The sequence below is a fragment of the Neoarius graeffei genome, chromosome 1 (genome assembly GCF_027579695.1).
Source record: "Neoarius graeffei isolate fNeoGra1 chromosome 1, fNeoGra1.pri, whole genome shotgun sequence".
Classification (NCBI taxonomy): Eukaryota; Metazoa; Chordata; class Actinopteri; order Siluriformes; family Ariidae; genus Neoarius; species Neoarius graeffei.
This window is the reverse complement of record NC_083569.1, coordinates 113,074,601-113,101,697: the sequence shown is the minus strand read 5'-3', so window position 1 is coordinate 113,101,697 and position 27,097 is coordinate 113,074,601. Positions and strand designations below refer to the sequence as shown.

The following is a 27,097-nucleotide window of genomic DNA, read 5'->3' as shown; positions in this document are numbered from 1 at the left end:
GCCGGTGGTGTAGCATGACCTCTGAGAGTAACAAAAGGGAATAAATGTTTATTCAGACAGCAAAATATGCATGAAACTATTTTCTTGTTACAATTTTCCGTTGGAGGAAGTGTGTGATGGTCTTCCCTGCAGACACCTTTCAAAAAATTGCCCCAGTTGTGTAGACTGTGTTCGTGCTCATATACAGCATTGATTTTGATACAAGCTTGATTCACAAACCTCTCATCCTGACTATTTAATTCCTCTGCCAGGACTGGGAAGTTATCTAGCAGGGTTTAACAGTGAAACCGTATAATTCACTTCATGAGGAGCTTTGATTGTCTGAATCACTGCTGCTGCTGTAATGTTAATTTCCTGTGTTGTGGACATTTTCAGTGTGATGTTAGTCCTGTACATCAGTGTAGCAGTGTGTAGACATGCAGTAAGAGTAATAACACTTCTCTTTGATTCCTCATTTAGTCCTGAACTTTACTGCACTGAGATCCTCTACTTACACTGAATAATACTGCAGGATCCAGTTCCTGTATCTGGCTTTAAGAGAACACTTTATTAATCCCATGTGGGAAATTCCAGTGTGGGTGCAATCAGTTAATTATTGCTATTAAGTGATCAATCTCGTTAAATCAGTCTCATTAAATTTGAAGGTTAATAATTAAAATGAATCAATCCCATTGAATCATTTACTTTGACTCACTTGCAGTGAATCATACCATAGAATCAGTCTCATTCAGTGAATCATTTAGTGAATCGTTCAATGAACCGTTTAGTGAATCGTTCAATGAATCGTTTAGTGAATCATACCATTAATCCTGGTGCTTAATAATAAATTACCAAACAGCTAAATTATGGTATATTTCCAAATTATTACGATCACTTACCACATTACATAACTTATATGCACCCTTTTTGAATTCTTTGAGAAGATTGGGGACTTCAGATATTGTTGTTCACACAAATAAACACAGTTTGTTTAATAAATGAATTTATTATACAAAGATAAAATAATAAATCAATATATACAAGCAGTGAGGTGTGTGTGTGTGTGTAGGACTTGACCATGTGTTTAGCCTCGTGTAGCTAACTACACGTGGTGGAGGCCTAGCTTGTTGGTAGCTAAACAAAAGAATGTTATCTAAACAGAACAAAGGATTAGCTCTGTGTTTAGCCTTGTGTTGCTAGTGTGAGTTTGCTAAAGGCCCTATGGCCTAGCTAAAAAGTGTGTTTGTTAGGCCTGGTGAGGCCTACTGAGCACGTGTTGCTAAAGACAAGGGTATTAGCCGTAGCTAACTAAAAGCTAGCTTGTGGATTTCTAGCTGAGGTGTGGTTTATCAGGCCTGATGAGCACATGGTAGGCCTTGATTAGCTTTGTGTTGCTAAGCAGACAAAAGGGAAGCTGTAGCTAACCCACTAGCTCATAACCATACTGAATCCACTGAAATCTTGAGATCAAGATGTATAATAAGAGAACTATATGTCAGTAGTAAAGAAAAGCATGCACAGCCTATCTATTAAAAAAAACAATTGAGAGAACATAGAACAAAATAAATCAACACGCTGCGTGTCTAACAGTGTAACAGATAAACCTGGGTTTAAATTCACACTATTTCAATAAAAGCAAATTCCTAAGACTATCCTAATTATGCCCAAATGCCAAAACCTTACTTAATCCTGCCTTTAGCAAGATATGAAGAACTATTCGCCGGTGTAGCTTCAGGCCTCGCCGTGGGAGCACGTGAGCCGCTCGTGATGGAGGCGCAGAAAACTTTCAGGTCCAGCAGAGCACTTGGGTGGTTCCCGTGGAAAGCAGAGGGTTCTTGGTCCGAACCTCAGCGTTCGTGAGGAAAAGTCTCTGATCAGAACAAGATGCACAGCGCTTTTGAGTTAAAAAGGATTCAATCGCTTCTTAACTTTTAACTGCCTGGGCTGCAGTCGTGACGTCACTTCTAATGCAAGTAAACCGGTTGTAACTCAGGTTGAGTTTAAAGATGGCGCCATTCTAGAGTTTACCTTCGCCAAGGGTAAGTAAGAAAATCGCGCTGAGTGATGGATCTTGCAAGAAAGAAGACGTCTTTTTAATGGAGAGCGCATCTCTTTATACGTCTGGATTCATCGGAAGCCAGACGCGAGAGACAAAATGGAAGAGCTTCCGCTTGGATTTATGCGTGCATGTTGGACTGACGTAGATGATCCCGCCCACGCGTGACGTGGGTCACACGGAAGTTGCCTGGGAATTGTAGTTCTGACACAAGATGGCGGCATGATACCTACACCAGTGTGACAGCAGGAGTCAACAGACAATATAAGACAATGAAAAGACAACGATACAGCAGCAGAAGGGGGTTTAAAACATGAAATAAAAGAAATTGAAATCAAGTAAACATTGTCTTGGTGAAAATTTATTATTTTGGCTCAGTAAATGTTTTAATGCCAGTACATCACTGTATAAAAATACAAAATAGTAAAAATGCTGATGTTGGCAAAGGCACAAGAGTTTTCTCAGTGTATTGCTTCATATGATACATGATTGCGAGCAGGTTAATAATTCAGTGCATTAATGATGCATTTATTTAATTGATCAAATAACTTCATCCACAAATCCCCTCACACAACTACAATTAAACTTCACACAGCTGAAAAGTCAAACAAAATATAACAGTATCTGAGACTGAGGGAGTTTTTCCTTGCCACCGTCACCACAGGCTTGCTCATTGGGGATAGATTAGGGATAAAATTACCTCATGTTTTAAGTCGTTCAAATTCTGTAAAGCTGCTTTGCGACAATGTTTGTTAAAAGCGCTATACAAATAAACTTGACTGTAAGTCTACTCCTTGTAATTCATCTAGAGCTAATCTCACACAGAAATAGAACACAGCAGGACAAATACAGTAGTGGGAGAACTAATACTGAGAACATAAAACACAATGTTAGTTCCCCACCATGTTTCAGATAAGTCAATTAACTAGTTTTTATTTTGCAGACACACAAAGCTTCACTTATTTTAACTCCAGTATCACTGGGCTTTTCACCAACCGCTCTAATTAACATAAAAACAACAAATCAGGATTCTTTTAAAATCCTCAGAAAATCCTAAAGAAGACATGATGAAATTTTACAGTAAATGCATCCTCTTTTTACTGATGAACTTTGCTCACTCCTCTATGACTGCATTCTCAATTCTCTCTTCAACAGTGTGAGCTGTGAAAGACATTAAAACATTCATTTAATAGTTTATTTCAGGTGTTTATGGCAGAAAATTAACCAAACTGTATTTGATCTCATCTTAAACACAGTTTAAAGGGTGTTTGTTTGTTTTAATGTTTATTAATGACAGTGAAGTGAAAAGTGACGTCTGCGTATGAAACACTCTTCTGCACTATTTTTATTTGTTCTTAATGTTCTTTATTAATGAAGTGAAAATGTAACTCCACTTGAAGCATCTGTCACGTGTAAATTCACTCTCAAAAAGATGTGCTGTGTTTTATATCAAACTTACATTTAAATCTTGCTGTAAGTGCATCTTAGAACAAGTGCTTTAACACAAATGTGGATTTTTGCTTTTAAAATGAAAACAGTGAGTCAAATAATTTCTTTTCTGAAAGTGAAAATGTTGTTCCCGACTACTCAGTTAGTCTGATCATGTGAAACATACTGAGAGTTCTTACCTCGAGCTCTGTAACATTTGACCAGCAGAATGATGGTCGCCAGCAGATACGGAGAGGCCGTCACTGCACTACAGATCAGCATGAGCACTGAGAATGGAGCTTCTACACGTGATGGATCTGACGATGAATAAAATAATGTTTTATTCTTGAAGTGTTTGTTTTAGTTCAATCTGGAGTAAAAATAAGTTAATTTACACCTGTGTGAACAAGTGTAACAGCATATTGTACACAGACTTGGATAAACTAAGCCCTCTAGATTACATCATAGAAAGATATTGTGTCCAACACATAAAATCACAGTTGTATTAAAGTGAATATTTAAAAGGTCTCTCACGTCTGACGGAGACCCAGCTTTTCAGTGAATCTCCTCTCTCTGGGTGTTTACAGTGGTAGAAACCTTCATGTGACTTTGAGACATTATGGATGATCATCTCTCCTGTAGTCTGTGTCTGGAGGACTGATCCATCTTTATAGAAATCAGCTCGGAGGTTTGAGGGCTTTGGGTTTCGATATAAACAGTGTAGAGTCAGAGGATGTCCCTCAGTCACAGGATGGACAGGACTCTCCAGGATCACAGCACCATCTACAACACAGAAAACCACATTTACAAAATAAATGTTTTCTCTCATTGATCGATATTGAATGTGTAAATCTGTATACAAACAGAAGGTGCCATTAGTTACGGCAGCACAAAGTTATTTGTGAGAGTGAACAGTGAAGAGAGTGTAGAGAAACTGTCACACATGACAGCACTGAGCCATGTACACTTCCTTTCCCCTCGCTCCACACCGTCTACACTTTACTTGTGAGTGAAGGTGAAATTCACAGCACATTTCTAATCACCAAACTCACTGATGTGACTCAGGTTGCCACCTTGCACTCTCGATTACGAACACTGTTTTAATACCAGAACATATTAATCAGAAACCAAGCACAATGAGTTCACTGCACACAGCAGCAATCAACATAAACAGAGAGAAATAAAATGCTTTGTGACATCCCTGATTGATTAATACTCAATAAAATACTCATTTCATTATCAGTGTGGGTATCTGTAAGCATGGACTCGTACTCAGTCTGGAAAGTAACAGCATAAACATTATCCATACTCAGAATTACAGAAATTACAGGGAATGTACTGAGAGAGAAAATTCCAGATGTTTTTGTCTTCTTGAACAGTTTTTCCCAGTTGGAAACTCAGAGTTCTGAATATTCTGTCATGAAACATTTCCCTTTTCCTTTAATAATAAACACACTACATGAAGACTCACCCTGCACTGTGATGTTAACAGGATTCCTGTTTTCTCCAGATTCAGAGTGACACCAGTAAACTCCAGTGTAGGATGTGGAGAGGGAGCTGATTTTACATGGAGAACAATCTAACACTCCCTCACTGTGTGTGTATCGTCTCACTGTCCATCCAGTAGAACGACTCTGGTCAGTAGAGTTACAGCTCAGTGAGAGAGAGTCAGAAGTAAAGTGTTGAGTTCTGTTGGGATTGATGATCAGAGAGACTGGAGGAGATTCACCTTTAACAGAGAAGAGAGTCATGCAAATAAGAATCAGTGCAATATGCAATAAGGATATACAGCAAGTGCATGTGTGTTCAGAATTCTGTTTATTAATCCAGTAATTAAAGCCACAGTCCATAGCATGGGTCATAACACAGAAAAGTTTAACCCCAGATAATCCATAATCATAAACACTGCAAAAAGGTAAAGGTCAAAACCAAGAGACAAAATCAAAACTGGGATGAGAAGCACAGGAAAGTCTTACAATTGCTGCAAAGGAACAAAAAAATGATCAAAGACACAGGACAGCAGGGCAATGCCTCCTCACCACCAGAAGGCACCATCATCTCAGTATGAGCTGAGCTCGAACACACCGCCTCCAGATCACTTCCTCATTGTAGATTACATTCGACCAGCACATACATTTACACAGTGCAAAGTTTAGAGCCATGTTTAGTTTGTGATTGCCATTGCTGTGTTTAGACCCTTTGCTTTTGATGACTCTTTTGGATTTTCCCTCTGGTCTTATATTGTACTTTACTGTGTCGGACTCTTACCTGTTTTACAGCTCTGCTATTTGTATTGTGTTTAATAACAGTCTAACATCATGGCATCATCTGTAACTGTGTGGTCCTCTGAATATCCATATCTGTGTTTGTATTAGTGTTTAAACCTGAAGGATTTATGGGCCTGTCTTTCTGAAAAGTTTTCTGAAAGCAAACAAACAAAACAACCCCAGAATCTTGTGCCTCCTGTTAACATCTTTGTATCTGTTAAGAACACATGATCAGGGGTGGGTTTTCCAGTAATGTTGCCCTTTAGAGCTAAAGAGTGAGTTGAGAGACTCTTAAGCAACGAACATTGTCTCTGTACATGGTTTTCCTGAACTCACTCGTAAGAAGGAATCTGAAGAGCATCTTTGTAAAGCGCGTCCCTGATACAGGCATTAGTAGTTGCTTAAGGCAATTGTACTGTCATTGCTGAAGGCATTAGTAGTTGCTAAATCCAGTCTATAGACCCTTTTCACTCACGCGACCTTTGTAAGCGCGACCGCCATTTTGGACATGAAGAAATAATGGTTTATGGCACAGACCCTTTTGGTTCTCGCTCATCTAGCTGCTAGACTGCAACAATAATACCTAACACACATTTAAGTATCCGTCGTAAAGACGTGAAACTCGTCGAGTGACGAGTGTGTTCATTGATAAGCTAACACAATCTAAAAGTAGACATACCATCACACTGCCCTGGCGCTGTGTACAGTTTACCTTCTATGGTTTGTGCACTCACTATTTGCCATTACTTTCTCCAACCCAGTGTTCGAACTATGCCGATATTTTCGGGGGGTCCCTTTTTTTCCCTTGGGGGTGTGTGTGCTTGCACTTGTCTCAGAGCGCGGATCTCCAAACACATGAGAAGCCTATCTTACGCACATATCACGCGGACTCCACACCTCCACACACGCATCACGTCTGAAGTCATAACTCATCAGGGGAAATCGTGTCCGCATTGGCATGTTCAAAAAACATCCTCGCGTCAACAATGATACCACACGCAAGAAAAAAAAACAAAACAGTCAGGCTACTCAACACATCTGATCCACAGCAGCACCAAAGCATCACTGGAAATCATGTCAACAACCAATCTTCCATTTCAACACGCGTCAACAAACAAATGGCACCACAAACATGAACGAATCGGTCAGGCTACCGATTCCAAACCCACAGCAGACGAATAATTAAATGCATCTTACCTTAAAGCAGAATCGACCATAAAGGAAGTGTGTTGGCACTGCTGGCACACTTCCTTTCTACTAGTTTGTGTTCCCAACCTGGCAGCAGCAGTCGTTGTCATATCGGTTTATTTTATCTTTGATGTAAACACAACACTTCGGATATGCAAATGCTTCCCGTTACACATGATTGCTATGTCAATAAACATCATTTTGCCAATATTTTAGAGACCATCCATCTTCTCCGTCGGTCAGCATCTGTCGGGATCCGATAAAATGATAAATCTTGCCTTGTGTGTTGATGGTTACTACATCCAGGTGCACAACAATATAATGGCATGATGGAAGTCTTGCTGAAAGTAAAAACTTTCTTTGATGGCTATATTCCTTTCGATGCTTCGCCATCATTCCTCATTGTTGGCTGTGGTAGACTACTGGTAGTTCATGTCCAAAATGGCGGCTGCGTTTGTCGTGACGTCACGTGAAAAGGGTCCATAAGGTCACATGGCATTCGTTTTTAACCAAAATATAATGAAATATCAAGTGTTTAAAATAGGAGAATATATAGTATCATCTGAAAGCATTACAAATATAATGTGGTAATTAATTAATGAAATAATTGTATGTTTTTGGGCAGTATTTTTATTCCAAGCGTGTTTTTAATTAAATGAACAAACGTTCACATGAAAGAATGAGCAAATAATAAGCTAAATAATTAAGTAAATGTGTTCTCTGTGCTCGCTCATTTCACTATTACACCCCGATCATGCAGTCAGGATTATTTCAACTGTTATCCACAGTGCAGAGTGGGCAATGATCTCCCTGAGACGTGCACACACAGAGAGAGAGCGGTTTTGACCTGTGTGTAGTGTGTACCTAAGGAAGTTGTATTGACCTCTGTGACGCCTGCGAGTGTTTCAGGGGCGGTGCCTCTGTTGACAGCGCGGAGCTGGAAGTTGATTGTGCTGAATGTCGCCAGCTGCGAAGCCTTCACCTGGGCCTATTAATAGGACTTTGTTTGTGGCTGATGTGCGCCGTGAGCGTTAGGCTTCACGTTGGCCATGGGTTTGGGCTTGGTAATTTGTATTTGTTAAAATTGTATGAATTCCAGTAAAGAGCATGATTTTCTGTTTTGAGTGCCTTATTTTTGGGTTTGGGGTTATTTGTTTGAGTCAGAATGTAACATAATGGGGGCTCGTCTAATTGCGATTTTGATTAGTTTCTGTTTAGTTTATTTAGCCTAATTAAATAGATTGGGTGAGTATAGGGTTAGTGGGTCCTTATTGGAGTAAGTCTCAAAAGGTAAATAAACTGTGTGCAAATGAATGTGATTTCCCCCTGGTAGGTATAGCGGCGTGTTTCATTTTGAGACACGTCGGATTTGTTTGTTTGGTTTATTTATATATTTTTTTTTATAGTGTTGTGGTGAAGGCGAGTAGAAGCAACGCTCGGGAGCACGCCGCGGTTTCGCCTGTCGTTGCTGATTGCCAGTCGCGGCAGGCTTTCTGCTGGTAACAGTGCATAAGTACCCCTCGCTTGTAACTGCATGAAGACTAGGCATACCGTAAGTAGGGTTTTATTGGGTTGCAGTTAGTCGGGGGGGGTCACGTTTTATTTGTACTGGTTTATGCGTGTTCTCCAGCATGGATGCAAAGTCATTTTTTGAGACTCCACGCGAGTCATATTTGGACAGTTGCACGAAGGAAACATTACTGGAAATTGCCTCCCATTATAAGGTTTCTATTCCAGACAAGGAGCGCAAATTGAAAGAGAGGGTTAAACTGTTCCTGACAGAAGCTTTGCATGAGCAGGGAATTTTGCTTGAGGAGCCTGGCCCTAAGCCCGTTTTAGTTGAGGAAAATAAAACTGAGGGATTGACGTTTGAACAGAGAATGGAATTGTTACAGCTGCAGATAGAGCAAGAAAAACTGAGGAGGGATTCAGAGAACAGCCGTATTGCGTTAGAGAAGGCAAAACTGGACCTAGAGTTCCTTAGGCTTGATTTAATTAAGGATGGGAAATTGGTTATGGAGGGTTCGAAGGAGGTGTCCTCTAGCCTACGTTTAGTTCCGCAGTTTAATGACCATGATCCGGATGTGTTTTTTACCTTATTTGAACGTGTAGCAGACACCAGAAACTGGGCGGATGAGCACAGGTGTTTATTGCTGCAGTGTGTTTTGCAGGGGAAAGCGCAAGAGGCATACTCATCGTTGCCCTCGGGTGATTCAAAAGTCTACTCTAAAGTAAAAGCTGCCGTTTTGCGAGCATACGAGCTCGTACCAGAGGCGTATCGCTTGAGATTCCGGCAGGCAAAAAAAGAAGTAGGGCAGACTCATCTGGAGTTGGCAAAGGAATTGCACAAACATTTCACACGATGGTGCTCTGCTAGCGGAGTCAAAACCTTTGATGACTTGTTTGATTTAATGTTACTTGAGCAGTTTAAATCTGCTATTTCTGAACGTGTAGCTATTTACATCTCTGAGCTTAAGGCTAAAATATCTGAAAAAGCAGCGGAATTGGCAGATGAGTTTACATTAATACATAAGAGCAGTTTGCAATCTGTTGGTAAATCTGGGGTTAATATAGCACAGGGGTGGAATCGACTATTTCCGGTGTCTTCTACGTCATTGCAAAATTCGGCATCGGACGTGTGCAACTATTGTCACGAAATTGGGCATTGGAAGGTAGATTGCCCCGCCTTAAAGAAAAGACCAACGCGCTCGAGTGATAAATATGTTAAACCGAATGTATTAGCGGGGCCTTTCCATTCCATCGAGTCAACTAAGCATAGTTTGGGGGAGGGCCGAGGTGTCGCTAATGCCAAGGATTGTTTGCTTTCATATTTGCCCTTCATTACTGACGGTTGTTTCTTTCCAAGGTCAACCCACTGTGCCTGTAAAAATCCTGCGAGACACGGGCGCGATGGATTCGTTCATCTTGCAGTCTGTGCTGCCATTTAATAAGCAGTCTTATACTAGTGAAAGTGTTCTGATCCGTGGCATTGGTTTGAATACTCTCTCTGTTCCCCTTCACAGGCTTTACATCCAATCTGATTTCGTGCAGGGGGAAATTATCATTGGTGTCCGTCCTGCTCTTCCAGTAGATGGGGTTCATGTTATACTGGGAAATGCAATTGCGGGGTGTCGTGTTTGGGGGGATGTGCCTGCACCTGTTGTATGTGATTCACCAATTGCAGCAGATTGGGCCCCAAGTAATGAGGAGTTGAGCTTCTCCTGTGCAGTTACTAGGTCAATGAGTGCCGCTGAACCAGTGGTGCCATTTGATGAGCGGGGGGAGAGTTTTAGCTCTGTGCTTGGGGTTCCTGACTTGTCTGACCTACCTTTTCCTTTGTCAGGGGAGGAGTTAAGTAGGGAGCAGGCTGCTGACCCAGGGTTGGATGGTTTGTTTAAAAACGTTTTGTCCCCCACAGACACACTGGGAGCAGCGAGGGGATACTTCATGGAAAATGGGGTGCTCTTCCGTAAATGGATGCCACAAGAGGAAGATTTTGTGGGGGACGCTTATGTCCAGGTGGTGATCCCTGCTAAATTTCGAGATTCTGTATTACAGGTTGCGCATGACCGGTGTGGGCATGGGGGTGTGAGGAAGACCTATGACCGTGTCCTCCGAACCTTCTTTTGGCCGCACATTAAAAGGGATGTCTGCATATATAAAGTCATGTCATACCTGTCAGGTCACCGGTAAGCCTAATCAAACGCTCAAACCTGTTCCCTTGCGTCCGATTGTAGCCGTGGGCGAACCTTTTGAGCATATTGTTATCGATTGCGTAGGCCCACTGCCAAGGTCAAAGAATGGCAGTAATTATATTTTTACGTTAATGTGCCTGAACACTCGCTACCCCTTTGCTTTTCCGCTGCGCACCATCTCTGTGAAGGCGGTTCTGCGGGCTTTGGTTCAGTTTATGTCCGTTTTCGGTATCCCAAGATTTGTGCAAAGTGACCGTGGGTCTAATTTTACTTCCCGCGTTTTTGAGGGCGTTTTAAAACAACTGCGCATACAACATCTCACATCCACACCGTACCATGCTCAATCGCAGGGTTCAATCGAAAGATTTCACCAATCTATGAAGTCTCTCTTGCGTGCCTATTGCGTGCAGCTGGATGCGGACTGGGAAGAGTCTTTACCGTGGCTCATGCTGGCTGCATGCAAAGTGGTGCAAGAGAGCACTGGGTTTGGCCCAAATGACTTGGTTTTTGGACACAAAGTGTGGGGACTTTTGTCAGTTTTGGGGGACGTGGGTAGATCGGTTGTTCCGCCCTCCAACGTTGAAGGTTATGTACTCGGTTTCAAAGACAGGCTGGCAAGGGCGCGGGATGTAGCAAGAACAAATTTGGAGGGTTCTCAAAAGAAAATGAAATGCCTGTATGATCGATCCATAGAGCGTAGATCCTTTGAAGTCGGTGACCAAGTGCTTGTGCTTTGTCAGTTAGGTGGGTCACCATTAGAGTCCAAATTTGAGGGTCCCTATTCCATTATCCGCCGGATCTCCAATGAAAATTATTTAGTGGCAACTCCATCCCGTCGAAAAAAATCTACACTGTATCACGCCAATTCAATGAAGCCCTATTATGAATCTTCGTATCCCCACCCAGTTTTAGCCTCTGCTCCGGATTTGACTGGGGAAAGTGGGCATGAAATTCTCGATCCAAATGATGGCGTTCTTCGGGGGCGTTTGAAAAATTCAGAGTGTTTGTCAAAATTGGATGGGATACTGGCGTATTTGACAGAGCCTAAACGAGAGGATTTAATTCGCCTCGTACGTGCATTTCCTGCTTTGTTTGGGGATACTCCATCTCGAACCACTTGGATCGAGCACGATATTGATGTTAGTGATTCGGCCCCGGTGCGGCAACGCTTTTATCGCGTGTCACCAGAAAAATGTCGAGTGCTGGAGTCGGAAGTGCGATATTTGCTGGATAATAATCTGGCAGTCCCGTCGTTTTCAGAATGGGTGTCCCCGTGCATTTTGGTAGAGAAGCCAGACAAAACGGTTAGGTTTTGCACAGATTTTCGAAAGGTGAACAGTGTCACTAAAGGGGACAGTTTCCCGTTACCTCGAATCGAGGATTGTGTCGACTCTGTGGGGTCTGCCAAATATGTAATGAAACTTGATCTCTTAAAGGGATATTGGCAGGTGCCGTTAACTTCAAGGGCTATGGAAGTCTCCTCCTTTATTACCCCATTCGGTCTGTACTCTTATACCGTCATGAGTTTCGGCTTGAGAAATGCGCCGGCAACTTTTCAGCGGCTTATGAATCGGGTAATTGCGGGTTTAGAGGGCTGTGCCGTTTATTTGGATGATTTGATTCTGGTCAGCGACACTTGGGAATCGCATCTGCAGAGGCTCAAATCGGTGTTTGAAAGTTTGACTGAGGCGCAGCTGACTGTGAACCTCGCAAAATGCAAATTTGCTAGGGGGACGGTGACTTATCTTGGTAGAGTTGTCAGTAATGGGGAAGTGCGTCCGATTGATGCGAAAATTTCGGCTGTCCAGCAATATCCACTTCCCGCTACAAAAAAAGATCTGCGTCGATTTTTGGGCTTAGTGGGTTTTTACAGATGTTTTTGTAGGAATTTTGCCACCGTGGTAACCCCATTGACAAATCTTTTGAGGGATGGGGAGAAATGTGTGGGGTGCTGACTGCCAAACGGCGTTCGAAAATGTTAAGTCACTACTTTGTTTTGCGCCTGTTCTGTCTGCTCCATGCTTTGATAAGCCCTTTGTATTACAGGTTGATGCCAGCAACGTCGGAGCGGGTGCTGTTCTGATGCAGGCTGATACGCACAATATTTACCATCCTGTGTGTTTCTTTTCAAAAAAATTTTGTTCGTACCAATGACACTATTCTGTGGTGGAGAAAGAGACATTGGCCTTAATATGGGCTTTGCAGTACTTTTCGGTCTACATCAGTTCTGCCGTGTCCTTGACTGTTTTTTTCTGACCACAACCCTTTAGTTTTCTTAAATTCGCTGAAGTGTCCAAACCAGCGCTTAGTGCGTTGGTCTTTATATTTGCAGTCATACTGTTTGGATATTAGGCACATAAAAGGGTCAGAAAACATTGTGGCCGATGCATTATCCCGTGTCTGATCATTTGCTGTTTTTGTATTTTTTGTTCCCCTGTCTCTCTTTTGCTCTCTCTATAGGAATCTGTGGAGGACTGCGATTTTAGGCTCTGCGTTTTCCAAAAAAAAAAGGGGGGGGCGTGTGACGCCTGCGAGTGTTTCGGGGGCGGTGCCTCTGTTGACAGCGCGGAGCTGGAAGTTGATTGTGCTGAATGTCGCCAGCTGCGAAGCCTTCACCTGGGCCTATTAATAGGACTTTGTTTGTGGGTGATGTGCGCCGTGAGCGTTAGGCTTCACGTTGGCCATGGGTTTGGGCTTGGTAATTTGTATTTGTTAAAATTGTATGAATTCCAGTAAAGAGCATGATTTTCTGTTTTGAGTGCCTTATTTTGGGTTTGGGGTTATTTGTTTGAGTCAGAATGTAACACCTCCTTATCTATCTATCTATCTATCTATGGAGGTCAATTCAACCTCCTTTGGTACACACTACACACAGGTCAAAACCCCTCTCTCTCTCCTACACACACACACACACACACACACAGACAATGTTAGAGGTGCAGAAATGTGTCTCATTTATGACACTAAATTAGTGAATCACTCGCCTAATGGACATAAATTTGATTAAAACGTGGTGATATCAATGTGACATTAAGATGTCCATATGTAACTCCATAACATTTTGAAATATATTCATAAAGTTTTGCTTATTTATTTAATAATTAACTGGATGTACTTGGACCAGAAAGTGAAGAAAAATAATTTAACATGGGCAGCAGATTCAACACCAGTTTCCCCCGTTGACTGTGAGCGTCCCTCTACAGCGCATGCGCAGTCTGTGTATTTGGCTGTGAGAGAGTCGCTCTTTGTTTTGAACGAGTGGTCTGGGTCTCTCGTAAATTTCAAGCAACTCAAGGACTACTTTAGGCAACGAAGTTGTTTGGGAAAGCTATATTAGCTTGACGATGGCTCTTTCGAGGTAATTTAAGACTCTCTTGGCCTTAAGAGGCTTTTGGGAAACCCACCCCTGTTCATTCTTAATAATATATTCATATTCAGTTACATCTCCAGTGTTGGCCTGCTCTGGCTTTCTGGATTTTATAATAAAACCCTCCAGCCCATAGATCCTCAATCATCTCCTTCATCCTCTTTATTTCAGGGAAAATAAACCAATGACAAAATGAGGAGCAGAGACGGAACAAAAAGACAGCACATGGCACTTGTCACCAAACTCGACCAGCATTCAGAAGAAGAAGAAGCCTTCATTTACCACATGCACACTTAAGTACAGTGAAATTCATCCTCTGCATTTAACCCATCTGAAGCAGTGAACACACGCACACACACCCAGAGCAGTGGGCAGCCATATTACAGCACCCGGGGAGCAGCTAGGGGTTGGGTTAGGTACCTTGCTCAAGGGCACTTCAGCCCAAGGCTGCCCCATGTTAACCTGACTTCATGTCTTTGAACTGTGGGGCAACCGGAGCACCCAGAGGAAACCAATGCAGACACGGGGAGAACATGCAAACTCCACACAGAAAGGCCCCCCATCGGCCACAGGGCTCGAACCCAGAACCTTCTTGCTGTGAGGCTACAGTGCTAAACACTACACCACCGCAGTGTTTCCCATAGACCAGGTAGCAATTTGTGGTGATCCACTGTGCCGATGAGGGAATCGTGCGCGGTGGTGTCGTGGCGGTCGGTGGAGTCGGTCATTGGAGTGTATGCAAAGTGTTTACGGTGGGCGGTGTTCAAGCACACAGTATTTTTCTTCAGAGTCACCTGCTGGGACTATTTTAAAGCTACAAGAAGCATTTGAGATTATTCGGTTCAATCTAAATTCTTTCAATTTCTTTTAGAGAAGACAGCTAAAACAATTTTTACCAGAACCCTGTCTGGTTTCATTCCTCGACCCAACTTTACATTACAGGGCAGGCCATTAGTTTGCTGGGCTTGATGTCGGTGGAAAACCTGTCTTTTAAATTTATGAAAATTACTCACCAAAATTGAACTTTTTTTACCTTAGTTTTTTTGCCTTTTTGATAGTAATCTTTCAATCATTCTTTAGTTGACATTCAAGGAATAAATTGCAAAAAACAAGCTGGAGGTTTTTATTTTAAATATTGAACTCAGCACTTACCTCAGCCAATACTAAAATGAAAAATAGTATAATGTAACAACAAAATAATAAAATATCATAATTAGATGTGGCGGCACGGTGGTGTAGTGGTTAGCGCTGTCGCCTCACAGCAAGAAGGTCCAGGTTCGAGCCCCGTGGCCGGCGAGGGCCTTTCTGTGTGGAGTTTGCATGTTCTCCCCGTGTCCGCGTAGGTTTCCTCCGGGTGCTCCGGTTTCCCCCACAGTCCAAAGACATGCAGGTTAGGTTAACTGGTGACTCTAAATTGACTGTAGGTGTGAATGTGAGTGTGAATGGTTGTCTGTGTCTATGTGTCAGCCCTGTGATGACCTGGCGACTTGTCCAGGGTGTACCCCGCCTTTCGCCCGTAGTCAGCTGGGATAGGCTCCAGCTTGCCTGCGACCCTGTAGAACAGGATAAAGCGGCTAGAGATAAATGAGATGAGAATGAGATAATTAGATGTAAGAAACCACTTAAGGTAACATCAAGGCAACTAACAATAATGAAAAAGCATTACCCTAATTGGTGCAAAGCCTGCATGCCCTATCAGAACATTTAATTCTGCGTGGCTTCCTGAAAAAAACTCAAGTGCCCTATCGTAAGGGAAGTCACTGGGTTCGAGACCATTTATGGATATTCGTAAGCAGGCTGCCAGGTGTGTTCCCCTTGGAGCCTATTCCTGAGGTCTGTTTTAATCTATGGATAAAAAAGTACATTTTCTTCATCAAAGCACTAAAAATTTTCATTACATCAAAAAAAATATACAAACGAATACTGAATTTCTATGTGCTTACCCTATTCATAGCTGAGAAATCCCACTCGCAATTCAGAAAAAAAACTTTTCAATACTCATCTGGGTTAAAGCAGAAAACATTGAGAGTCAATGAAATTATAATAGTCAAATAAATACGAAGTTATTATTAGCCTATGGGCATCCTCCAGTAGCCTCTCTCAACTACTGCATTGTTTCTTAAAATATTCAGATTTTATGCTTCAGATAGCATCAACTAGGCATCCCCGCGAGTATAACAACATTTTATTTAGGCTAGTGGGAAATCCTTATTTATTGTGAATGTCAAGCCACTATTAATAACTTGCATGAATGCTGAAGCGGGATAAGCGGGATAATGCAATAAGGCCGGTGTCACGGTCTGAATTTACCACCAGTCTAGACTTCCCGGAAGTTGACCGGGAAAAAAAAATCTGTCTGCGCATGCGCATGGTCAATTTATACCAGCGCACGATCAGACCGTGACACCGGGTACGTGCGCAACGGCAGACCTGTGTACATGCCTCTCCGTCGCTCTCTCTCTCTTTGTGTGCGCGCGTGAACGAGAAGAGCACTATGAATGAACGGAACGATACGCAACGGAATTTTTTTTTTTCAAAATCGCGAGTCTGATTATGTGGCGATAGGAATCCATTGTGTGGCGCTGCACCACACAATGGTCTGTATGGGAAACCCTGCACCGTGCTGCCCAAAAACTTGCTCATTTAGAGAACATATCAGATATTAAACTGATAAGAACAAATCTTACACTTGAGCTTAGCCAAAAGGCCGAGAAGTGAAGGGCTCTTTAACTGCCTTATACATATTAATAAATGTTGAATGAATCTCAACTGACATTCACACCACCATATCATACTCTATTTAACGGTGCTGACTGCAAAGTGATCTGAAATTTTCAAAAATGTTTTCCATGCATGGCATTTTCCTACATCTCGCAAGAACAATATCAGGCTGACGAGATGTGATCATTTTGATGTCCTGAGGGTCACTTGTCTCTGTTATGGGACCATTTTCCTCCCTCTTAAGGTATACGGTACGGCCCTACAGAAACAGGAAACAGCTGAATGCGGGGAGCTTTAACCAGTTAGCATAACTATGGAACTGCGTCACACCAGGATGGTGATGCGCAGAAAACATTGTGACACTGCATCGACCTCGGAGAGTTTTGAGTCACAGGGATGTAATTTGTGGTTGACCTTCACGAAAAGATCCGTGAAAAAAAAGACAAATATATCTTTTCTATGTTACTGCTTTTGTGTTATTGTTTCTTTCTCTGTAAGATCAAAACATTAGGTGCATAACTCGATACACACTACCGTGGAGTCGAGCTCATGGGTTCTAAGGCTAAGATAGCTAAACGCTAGCTAGAATGATTTAGTTATCTGTCCAGAAAAATGACACGTCATCTAACCTTGCTCTATCTTGCAGTTACACTCACTAGGCAGGCTTTCCTTTTCATTTCCGCTGGATTTTAGCTGGCAGGAGAGCCGAGTCCACCATGTTTGCCCACACCGACTTGTTTTGGTTAAAAGTAGGTCCAACACGCCCCACGGTGGTCATGTGATATTGTTGCTCACTTGCTTCAGCGATCTCCGGAATCGTAAAATGCGGGACGTATTTTATCTCGGCAAAACATTTACACATAGGAGACACAGTGTGTGCAGCAACAAAGCATCTCAAAATTCCAACAGCAATAGAAATAGAACATTTTACCCAGAATTCAACTTTGCAGTCAGAAACTTTAACCCAAACCCATTGTTCATGTTCCTCACCAGTGATCCATAGAGGCTGTGGATTGCTGTACTGTGTGAGAGAGGCTGGTTCTCCTCTCTCTCCTCTGCACATATAAACTCCTGTGTGTTTCAGAGCAGCAGGACTGAGAGTGTATTTGCCTCCAGATCCTCTGCTGCTGTCTGAGAGGAGCTCCACAGACATGCTATAGCCACGACTATTTGTTATTTGAGTTAATCCGGATCTGTAGGGAACAGTTGTATACCAGCTGAATGTCCAGTCTGTAGAGGAGCCTGTAACCTCACAGCTTAGAGTCACTGAGTCTCCTTCAGTCAGCCAGCTCTGTGGAGATGCACTCAGTACTGGCCGTGGTCTCTCTGTTACACAGGAAATACAAAATTGTTAATTTGTAGGTTTATTTAATAATGAGAATCTAAGAATATCTAATTGCACATTTTAATGTCTCACTCAAGCAAACTCACACACCCACATCTTCCAGTGTAACAGCATCACTGAAGTGTGATGAGCGTGAGCCTCCTCTCTCTGCTCCTCTACAGGTGTAGTTACCTGTGTGGGTCACTTTAACACCACTGATTGTGTACACCTGTTCACTACTGACACGACTGTGTGAAGGATCTTTATACCAGTTATACTGCCAGCTAGAGACACTTTCATCTTGTATGTCACATCTCAGAGTGACGGCGTCTCCACTGAACACCTGTTTATCAGGATTCATTCATGCTATAGGTTTCGAGCTCGCTGTAGAACAATAATACAAGATCTAAACTATCATGATGATTTCAGAACAGTGGAACATTTATCATCTAATCTCCAAAACATGTTTTTATCAACAACAAAATAATTTTTTTTTAAATGTATATTTATGAACAGGTATGATCTGTTTCCAAACTGAACTGGATAATGTCGGCTGGAGTCTTTATGAACCATATACATTATGATTCACTCTTACACTCATGTTTCTGTCACTGGTAAAAGGAAGCAGAACAGGGCTGTGAAAAACAGCTATATCAGCAATAAGTGGTGATCGTGATGTGAGCAGTTCCAGTTTGTGTGAATGTGATGAAAGTGATTTGTCAGTAGTTATGGTTTCTTACAGAAGCACTTTATTTTACAAAGCCCTGGTCACCGAGTCACAGAGTAACTACAAAAGACCAAATACACAGTCAGGAAATGTTATAAATAATTACGAATTACATCAAGATGTTAGATGAGTGGAACTACACATCTGAGTTTCTGTGATATATGCAACATCAGAATAATATTGAAGAATTTACAAACGTTGAAACAAAATGAAATATTCTGATTCAGATGATATCTTGGACCAGGTACAGAGGTACTATTTTTATTTAAACACAATAATTTGGAAGAATCTGCAAAAAGTTGAAATGAAATATTCTGATTCCGATTACATCTTGGGCCAGGTACAGAGGTATGATTTTTATTTAAAACACATTAAACCCATGTTTTCATTACAGTGAATTTGTGTTTAACTCTCATTACCTTTTCTATCATAGTTTATGAAAATTGCTTTATTCAACAAAATCAATATGACTTTACAACACTTGATGGAGTTCAGATGTTTGTTTATAAACATATATACTGCATATTATAACGTGACATATCCAACCCCAAATCTGAAAAAAAAAGTTGGAAAATGGAAAATGAAAAAAAAAAAAATCAGTGATTTCTAAATTTACTTTGTCTTGTATTTCATTGCAGACAGAATGAACCCAAGATATTTCATGTTTGCTTGGCCAACTTCATTTAATTTGTTAATATACATCCATTCCTGTGTTTCAGGCCTGCAACACATTCTAAAAAAGTTGGGACGAGGCAATTTAGGGCTAGTAATGAGGGAAAACAATTCAATAATTATGTGATTTGAAACAGGTGATGTCAACAGGTGATTGTAATCATGATTTGGGACAAAACCAGTATCCAGGAAAGGCTGAGTATTTGAGGAGCAAAGATGGGCCGAGGATCTCTAGTTTGTAAAGAAATGTGTGAGAAAATGACTGAAATGTTTCAAAACAATGTTTCTCAAAGGAAGACAGGAAGGGATTTTGATATTTCACCCTCTATGGTGCATCATATCATTAAATGAGTCAATGAATCTGGAGGAATTTTGGTGTGTAAAGGGTCAAGGCTCAAGCCTATCCTAAACACCCGTGATGTCCGATCCCTCACACAGCACTGCATCAAGAACTGCCATTCATCTGTCGCTGATAGAACCACATGGGGTCGGGATTACTTTGGCAAACCTTTGTCAAGCTACAATACAGAGTTACATTCACAAATACCAGTTAAAATTTCACTGCCCAAAAAGGAAGCCTTATGTTAACTGTGTCCAGAAGAGCCATCAACTTCTCTGGGCTCAAAGGTGTCTGGGATGGACCATCACACAGTGGAAACGTGTATTATGGTCAGACGAATCAGTCTTCCAGGTCTTTTTTGAAAGAAATGGAGACTGTGTGCTCTGGACCATCCAGATTGTTACCAGGAACAAGTCCAAAAGCCAGGGTGTGTCATGGTATGGGGTTGTGTCAGTGCCCTTGACAAAGGTAACTTACACTTCTGTGATTGAGCATTAATGCTGAAAAGTACACTGAGATTTTGGAGCAAAATCTGCTGCCTTCAAGATGACATCTTTTCCAGGGAGATTTCAACAAGACAATACATTCTGCTCACATTACAAAGGCGTGGCTATGGAAGAAGAGGGAGTGTCCCCTCTGTCCCCAATAGAGAATGCGTGGAGAATTTAGAAGTGGAAAGTATGACAGTGATGACCCTGTACTGTTGCACACCTTAAGACCTGTTTGCAGGAAGAACAGAACAAAATAACACCTGAAACGCTTCATCACTTGGTGTCTTCCATCCATAAACATCTTGTAAGTGTTGAGAGAATGAATGGCAATATTACAAAGTGGTAAATGCTTTACTGTCCCAAATTTTTGGATGTGTTCCACAAATCAAAATAAGTGTTTATTTTGAGGAAAAACAAACAATAATAATAAATGTGCTTTTGTTTCCTTTCAAGTACAATGCAGGTCAAATTTATTTACAAATTATTGTTTTGTTTTAATTTCAATTTCAACATACCATCCCAACATTTTCTGACTTGGGTTTGTATTAATTACTGTGTTTTTACAGCTAGAGTATCCATCCATCCATTATCTGCAGCCGCTTATCCTGTCCTACAGGGTTGCAGGCAAGCTGGAGCCTATCCCAGCTGACTATGGGTGAGAGGCGGGGTGCACCCTGGACAAGTTGCCAGATCATCGCAGGTCACAGACACAGACAACCATTCACACTCACGGTCAATTTAGAGCCACCAATTAGCCTAACCTGCATGTCTTTGGACTTTGGACCCACGCAGACACAGGGAGAACATGCAAACTCCACACAGAAAGGCCCTCGCCGGCTGCTGGGTTCGAACCCAGAACCTTCTTGCTGTGAGGCGACTGTGCTAACCACTACGCCACCGTGCCGCCCGTGTATCACGTAGTTTATTCAACCTATGTAATACACTTATGTTAACTATATTTCTGCAAACCTGTTAATTTATACAAATTAAATTTTTTTCTCTCTAAATTTTGTAGTTTATTTCCTATATATAATATCCTTTTTTGTATACTTGGTACTTTTGCACTCCTCCTTCACTGCCTTATCTTTTTCTCTTTATATATTTTGCTGCTGTAACAATGTAAATTTCCCCTTGTGGGATAATAAAAGGCTATCTTATCTCATCACTGATCTCTGAATCCTGTCCTCTGCAGCCCCGATAGCAGAGGGTCGTTGAAACGACGTAGAGTTTTGGTCAGAATGGTCGGTTTCCGTCGTACGTCAGAAAATCAACGTTGAAACGGCGCCGTGAAACGTCGATTTCTCCGCCGTCTGAGAGGGTCGATTTATCACCGTTGAATCAACGTGGGTAAAGGTTGATCTGTCGACCGTCAGAGAAGGTTGAATATACGACGTTGAACCATCGTCACTTTTGCCGGCCAGTTTTCAACATTGGTAGGATGAGCAACTGGCCCGTAGCCAGGGGGGATCGGAGGGTTCGTTCGATCCCCCCCCGCGACACCGCGCCCTGGACACACACGCCTCAAGATTACTCAAGATTTATTCATTTGTTCATGTCCGATGAATATACATTGATTCACATTTAAATTTACAATATCAAATCCAGACTAATCAAAAAAGAAAAGTATACTAAGTGAGGACGAGTTAGAAAAACGGGTTCATTTCTCCTATGTTTATGTTTACACGTTTTGTTCAAACTGCTTTACACCCCAATCCAGTGGGTGGCGGTAATGCCCCCATTAGACCCCTTTCACTGACGTCACCCGAAACCGGAAGTAAACAAACCCTGCGCCACATTGGAAGACCAACAAACTCGTGATTTGGGGGAAATGACGGCAGCGCGCGGTATGTGAATCCACGAGGCACTTGGTTCATCATAAACCTACAATGGTAAACTTTTGTGCTGTGTTAGGGTTCTAACAAAGCTGATGGGAAAGGTGAAAAGAAGTCTTTCTACAGAATACCAGCTGTGATTGAGACACAAGCAAACCAAGGAGCTTTCTGCCAGGAGACAGAGAGAGGATTTAGCTGCTTTACGCAGAGCGGATCTGAATACTTCAAGTCTATTTTGTTACTGGTAAGTCACTAGGCTAGAGTGTTGTAGAACATTTTTTTAAATGTTTACTGAATAAAAACATCCTTAATTTTATCAAATATTCTCTACTCTATATTTCATTTCTTTCTTTTGTTTTAATTTTCCTCCCTCCATCCCTCTTTGGATTTTAAATATAGTTTTTCCCCATGTCCAAATAATGAGGTAGGGTGGCATTTAGAAACCCATAGCCTACTGCTGACTTTCTTTATCAATGCTGCATCAAATTAATTTTGGTTATGTTTTTCTGTTTCCATGTACAGGTCTGCGCCGCAGGAGGAATAGGCCACAATTATAAATAAATCATAAAATGTTTCTAAGAACTTGTTCAAGTGTGTTCTGTTCCTTATAAATGTTAAAAGTTATGCCTCATTAGATAGCTTGACAAACATTAGGAGAGGTGCATTGTTGCATGCATTTTTATATCCTGTTGTACATTAAACAGGACGTAGCCTACGCACATTGATATAAATTAAGTTTCACTTTCATGGTTGAAGTATGCATGTGTGTGTTCATCCTAGGCAAGAGCCCCAATGCTTTATTGTTAGCTAGTTTAATTTAGCCTGTTTTGCTTAATTTGTAGCCTTCCTGTTGTACATAAAACAGGAAGTAAAGTTGGATGAATCATCGCCGAAAATTCAACTATAAATCGAACGAAATACGTAGTTGAATAAAGGGTGAAAGGGGGTCTATTCTCTGTCGGCCACCAGCCACTTTTCAACGTCGTTTCAACGGAAACTCGTATGAGCAAAGCGGTGTTGAATCAACGTCGGTGATCGACGGTGATTCGACGGCGTATAGGTCGAAGAACATGCCGATGATTCCACGTCGAATCAACGACCCTCTGCTATCTGGGAGGTGTAGGAACCACGGTCAGAGTCACCAACAGACCAGAGAAACAACTCCTGGTTTGTGTGGACTCTGTAGACTACATGTCCTCCCTCTGTGGAGAGTGGATCTTTGTTTTTATACCAGCTGTATGACCTCTGAGAATCTCCTCCTTCCTGTGTGTTACATCTGAGAGTAACACACTCTCCAATGAACACATGTGTATCAGGCTTTATGGACACCACAGCTTTAGGTCTCTCTGTAATAAAATATGTACGTGTATGTAGGTAGGTTAAAAAAACAAAGGACGTAGTAATTCTCAAGTGTACAGAGGTAGAAAGAGACATTTTAAACACCACTATAAATAATTTTATTTGACAAACTATAGATGCATCAATGGCATTGTTTCAGACTGAGTATGAGTAAATAGTTTTGGTACTTCTTGATACAGACATGAAAATTTGGTACTTTGTTAGTATTGAACCAAATGTTCACAATTTTTTTTTAGGGAAATGAATATTATGATTTTTCTGCAGCTGCAAGCTTTAACCACCCAATATTTCAAAAATAGCTAATATAATGTTGGCAAAGCAATTCTTTGTCAGTTTAAGTTGAAATTAAGCCACAGTAAAACATTCTTGCCAAAGGCATCTTTTTTTCTGTCATTCATCCAGATATCCTCGTCTTAATCATCTGAACTTCTGTAAGGATTTAATTACAGTGTATGTTTCATTTGTAGAAATGAAATCAGAGATTTCCAGATTCAATAGATTAGCAATACATTCCAAAAAAGTTGGGACAGCGGCAACAAAAGAGAGGGACAGATGTAGAGTGTTCCAAAAAAAAACCTCCTGCCTGGAACGTTCTACAGGTAAAGAAGTGAACTCGTAATTGGAAAGGCTCCGTCATTCACAAGCAAGGATGGGGCAAGGTTCACCACTTTGTGAAAAACTGCATGGACAAACAGTCCAACAGTTTAAGAACGTTTCTCAACATACAATCGCAAGGGATTTCGGGATTTCACCATAGACAATCCATATTTTTTTTCAGCTTTATTGGGAACATTAACCGTATGAAATACATAATAAATTACACAAAAATTTACAATAATTTACAAAAAGGAAAAAAGGTAACGTCACCCAAAGGGGTCAGCACGAACAGGAAAACCCATGCGAGGTACCGCCCACTTTTAACAATAAAAAAGTGAAATCATGAAACTATTATTCACAACACATACATTTATGATAAATATGATTTATAATGATGACCTGGCGACTTGTCCAGGGTGTACCCCGCCTTTCGCCCGTAGTCAGCTGGGATAGGCTCCAGCTTGCCTGCGACCCTGTAGAACAGGATAAAGCGGCTAGAGATAATGAGATGAGAGATGAGATGATTTATAATAAAGTCAGTGCGCTAAGTTTGATGGCACGCGCAAGATCGGACGGCGGACCAGGTGCACGGTCTCTCTATATCATAGCAGGTTTTGAGTAGTTTACACAGAAATCCTACAACATAGTTTCTAAAAGAGTTCGGGCTGCTGAAAATATCATCATCAAAAGGTTCAGAGACTCCAGAGAAATCTCTGTATATAAGGGGCAAGGCCGAAAACCAATATAAAACCCTGTGACCTTTGATCCCTCGGGCGGCACAACATTAAAAACCAGCATGATTGAATAAAGGATATGACTACACAGCAAATTCCCCAGTGTTGAATTAACACCTTCAGAGTTCATTTGTGTCTAATTGGACATACATACATATACATGCTGTGGTCTGACAAGAACTGTTTTTAGAAATCATGGATGTTACGTCCTGCAGGCTGAAGAGGATTAGGACCATCCAGACTGTTACTAGCACAATGTTCAAAAGCCAACATCTGTGATCTACCTCAGAGTTCTTCAGCATAACCTCAGATCATCAGAAGCTTGAACAGAGTTGGGTGTTCCAACAGGACAATGACCCCAAACACACATCAGATCTGGTTGTGGAACGGATAAAGCAAGCTAACATTAAGCTTTAAGCAAGTCCTGACCTCAACCCTATCAAAAATATATTTAAAAGTTGGGGTTTTGCTGGAAACATACAAAGCAACTTGAACTCAACCAATTCTGCCAGGAAGAGTGGTCAAATATCCAACCAGAATTCTGCCACAAGCTTGTTGATGGCGACCAAAAGTGTCTGATCAAGGTGAAACTTCCTAAGGGACATTTAACCAAATATGAGAGTGTTGTGTATATATATATTTTTGACTGTGTGTTGATTTCAAAAATCCCCAAATAAATTAAAAGTAGTGCACCAAATAATTTTTTTTTTCTATGAAAGTTATACAATCATTCTGCCACAAAAAAAGAAAAGGTATTTTGTAAAATTCTGACCACAACTTCATTTCTAATAAAGTGGCTGGGAATTGTATAGGTTTTACAGTGCAAGTCTATACGTGTGCGTGCGCACACGCCAGAGGTATGCCCTCTGCCGAGTGCCTTTCTAGTTTAATGACTTGGGTGAAATGATTCATACTCAGGAATTAATCAGCAGGGTTTTTTCTGCACGTTTCCAAAATTAATGCTGAACATTAAGTGGTTTTCACACAGTGCCTATTGTGTTACTTAGTGTATGTATTAGAAATTATTTAATCTTAACATTACTAACATTTGAAAAATTAAGAACACGCACACTCTACTTGTCTTAGCTACGTGTCTGCATGGAGTCTGTGGCGCATGCGCGAGCGGCGACACGGTCTGTTGTGCGTCTCCTCTTACCTGTTTTGTTTGTTTTAAATCGTGTGTCTTTTATACGCAACAAAAACAGCAACCATTTAAGTTCCTGAACCGTCAACGTGTAAGCTACAAAATGAAACTAAACTCAGTCGTTCTACTGGTGAGCTTGATCACTTTTCTAGTTGTTGTCAGACATGCAGTTGGCTACAACTCAAATACGCATGATGGCCGAGCAAATCGCATCACCTACACAAGGGAATTTCTGCTGAATCTCAGACCTTCTCTTGCACTCCCTCGCTTGGATGACACATCGCTGCTATCACTCGATTGTGTCAAAAGTAAGAACTCTAAAGCAAGGAAACGCGGAAGGAAAGGTGGTATCCGGGGGCGGATTAAAAGGCAACCCTACCGACAACCACTTCCATCGATCATGCTGGGCAATGTCCAAAGATTAAGGAACAAGGTGGATGAGCTGTGAGCCAGCAGCCAATACCTTTCGGACTACCGGCAATCCTGCCTCATCTGCTTGACTGAGAGCTGGCTCACGGACACAGACCCCGACTCATCAGTTGACCTGGAGGGCTTCATGCTGGTGGGAATGGACTGCAATCAAAACTCCGGGAAAAAGAGAGGTGGGGGCGTGTGTGTTTGTGAACAATAAAGTATTGTTACCCTGCACACATAACAACAGAGCACAAAGTTTGCACAGACATTGAATTGCTTTCGCTGTGCCTGAGGCCCGATCACTTGCCTCGGGAAATACACCAAATTAGACTTTTTCTATTGCACCCTCAGCCGACACACAGGCTGCTGCCACTCTGCTTCATGAACTGGTGTCGCAGGCAGAGACAGAGGCTCCTGATGCAGCTAATTTCATAATGGGAGACTTCAACCTTTGCACTCTAAAGGAACTTTTACCCACGTACCAGCAATATGTCACTTGTCCCACTCGCGATAAAACCTGCCTTGACCACTGTTATGGTAACATACCGGATGCCTTTTACTCTAAAGCACTACCCGGTCTAGGGAACTCAGACCATAATATGATTAAATTAAGCCCTGCCTATGTACCCAGGCTCAGGCGTGAGAAAGTTAAAAAACTGGACGTTAAATGCTGGACTGCTACCGTGACTGGCGCACTTCAGGATTGCCTTGCGACCACGGATTGGAATGTAATAACAGATGGAACAGATGACGTCAACGATG

General features: G+C 41.7%; 1 protein-coding gene and 1 pseudogene across 1 annotated transcript in view; both read right to left on the bottom strand.

The window, feature by feature from the left end:
* LOC132885941 (uncharacterized) overlaps nucleotides 1-27,097 on the bottom strand; it is a 450,234-nt gene that overhangs the window by 163,513 nt on the left and 259,624 nt on the right. The window contains exons 23-24 of the mRNA XM_060920476.1: nucleotides 4,935-5,192; nucleotides 3,988-4,246 (exon numbers count right to left, since the gene is read on the bottom strand). Of these exons, the coding sequence (XP_060776459.1) occupies nucleotides 3,988-4,246; nucleotides 4,935-5,192 (517 nt within the window). The remainder of the gene's footprint in view (nucleotides 1-3,987; nucleotides 4,247-4,934; nucleotides 5,193-27,097) is intronic.
* Nucleotides 16,543-16,699, bottom strand: LOC132898100 (U2 spliceosomal RNA; annotated as a pseudogene).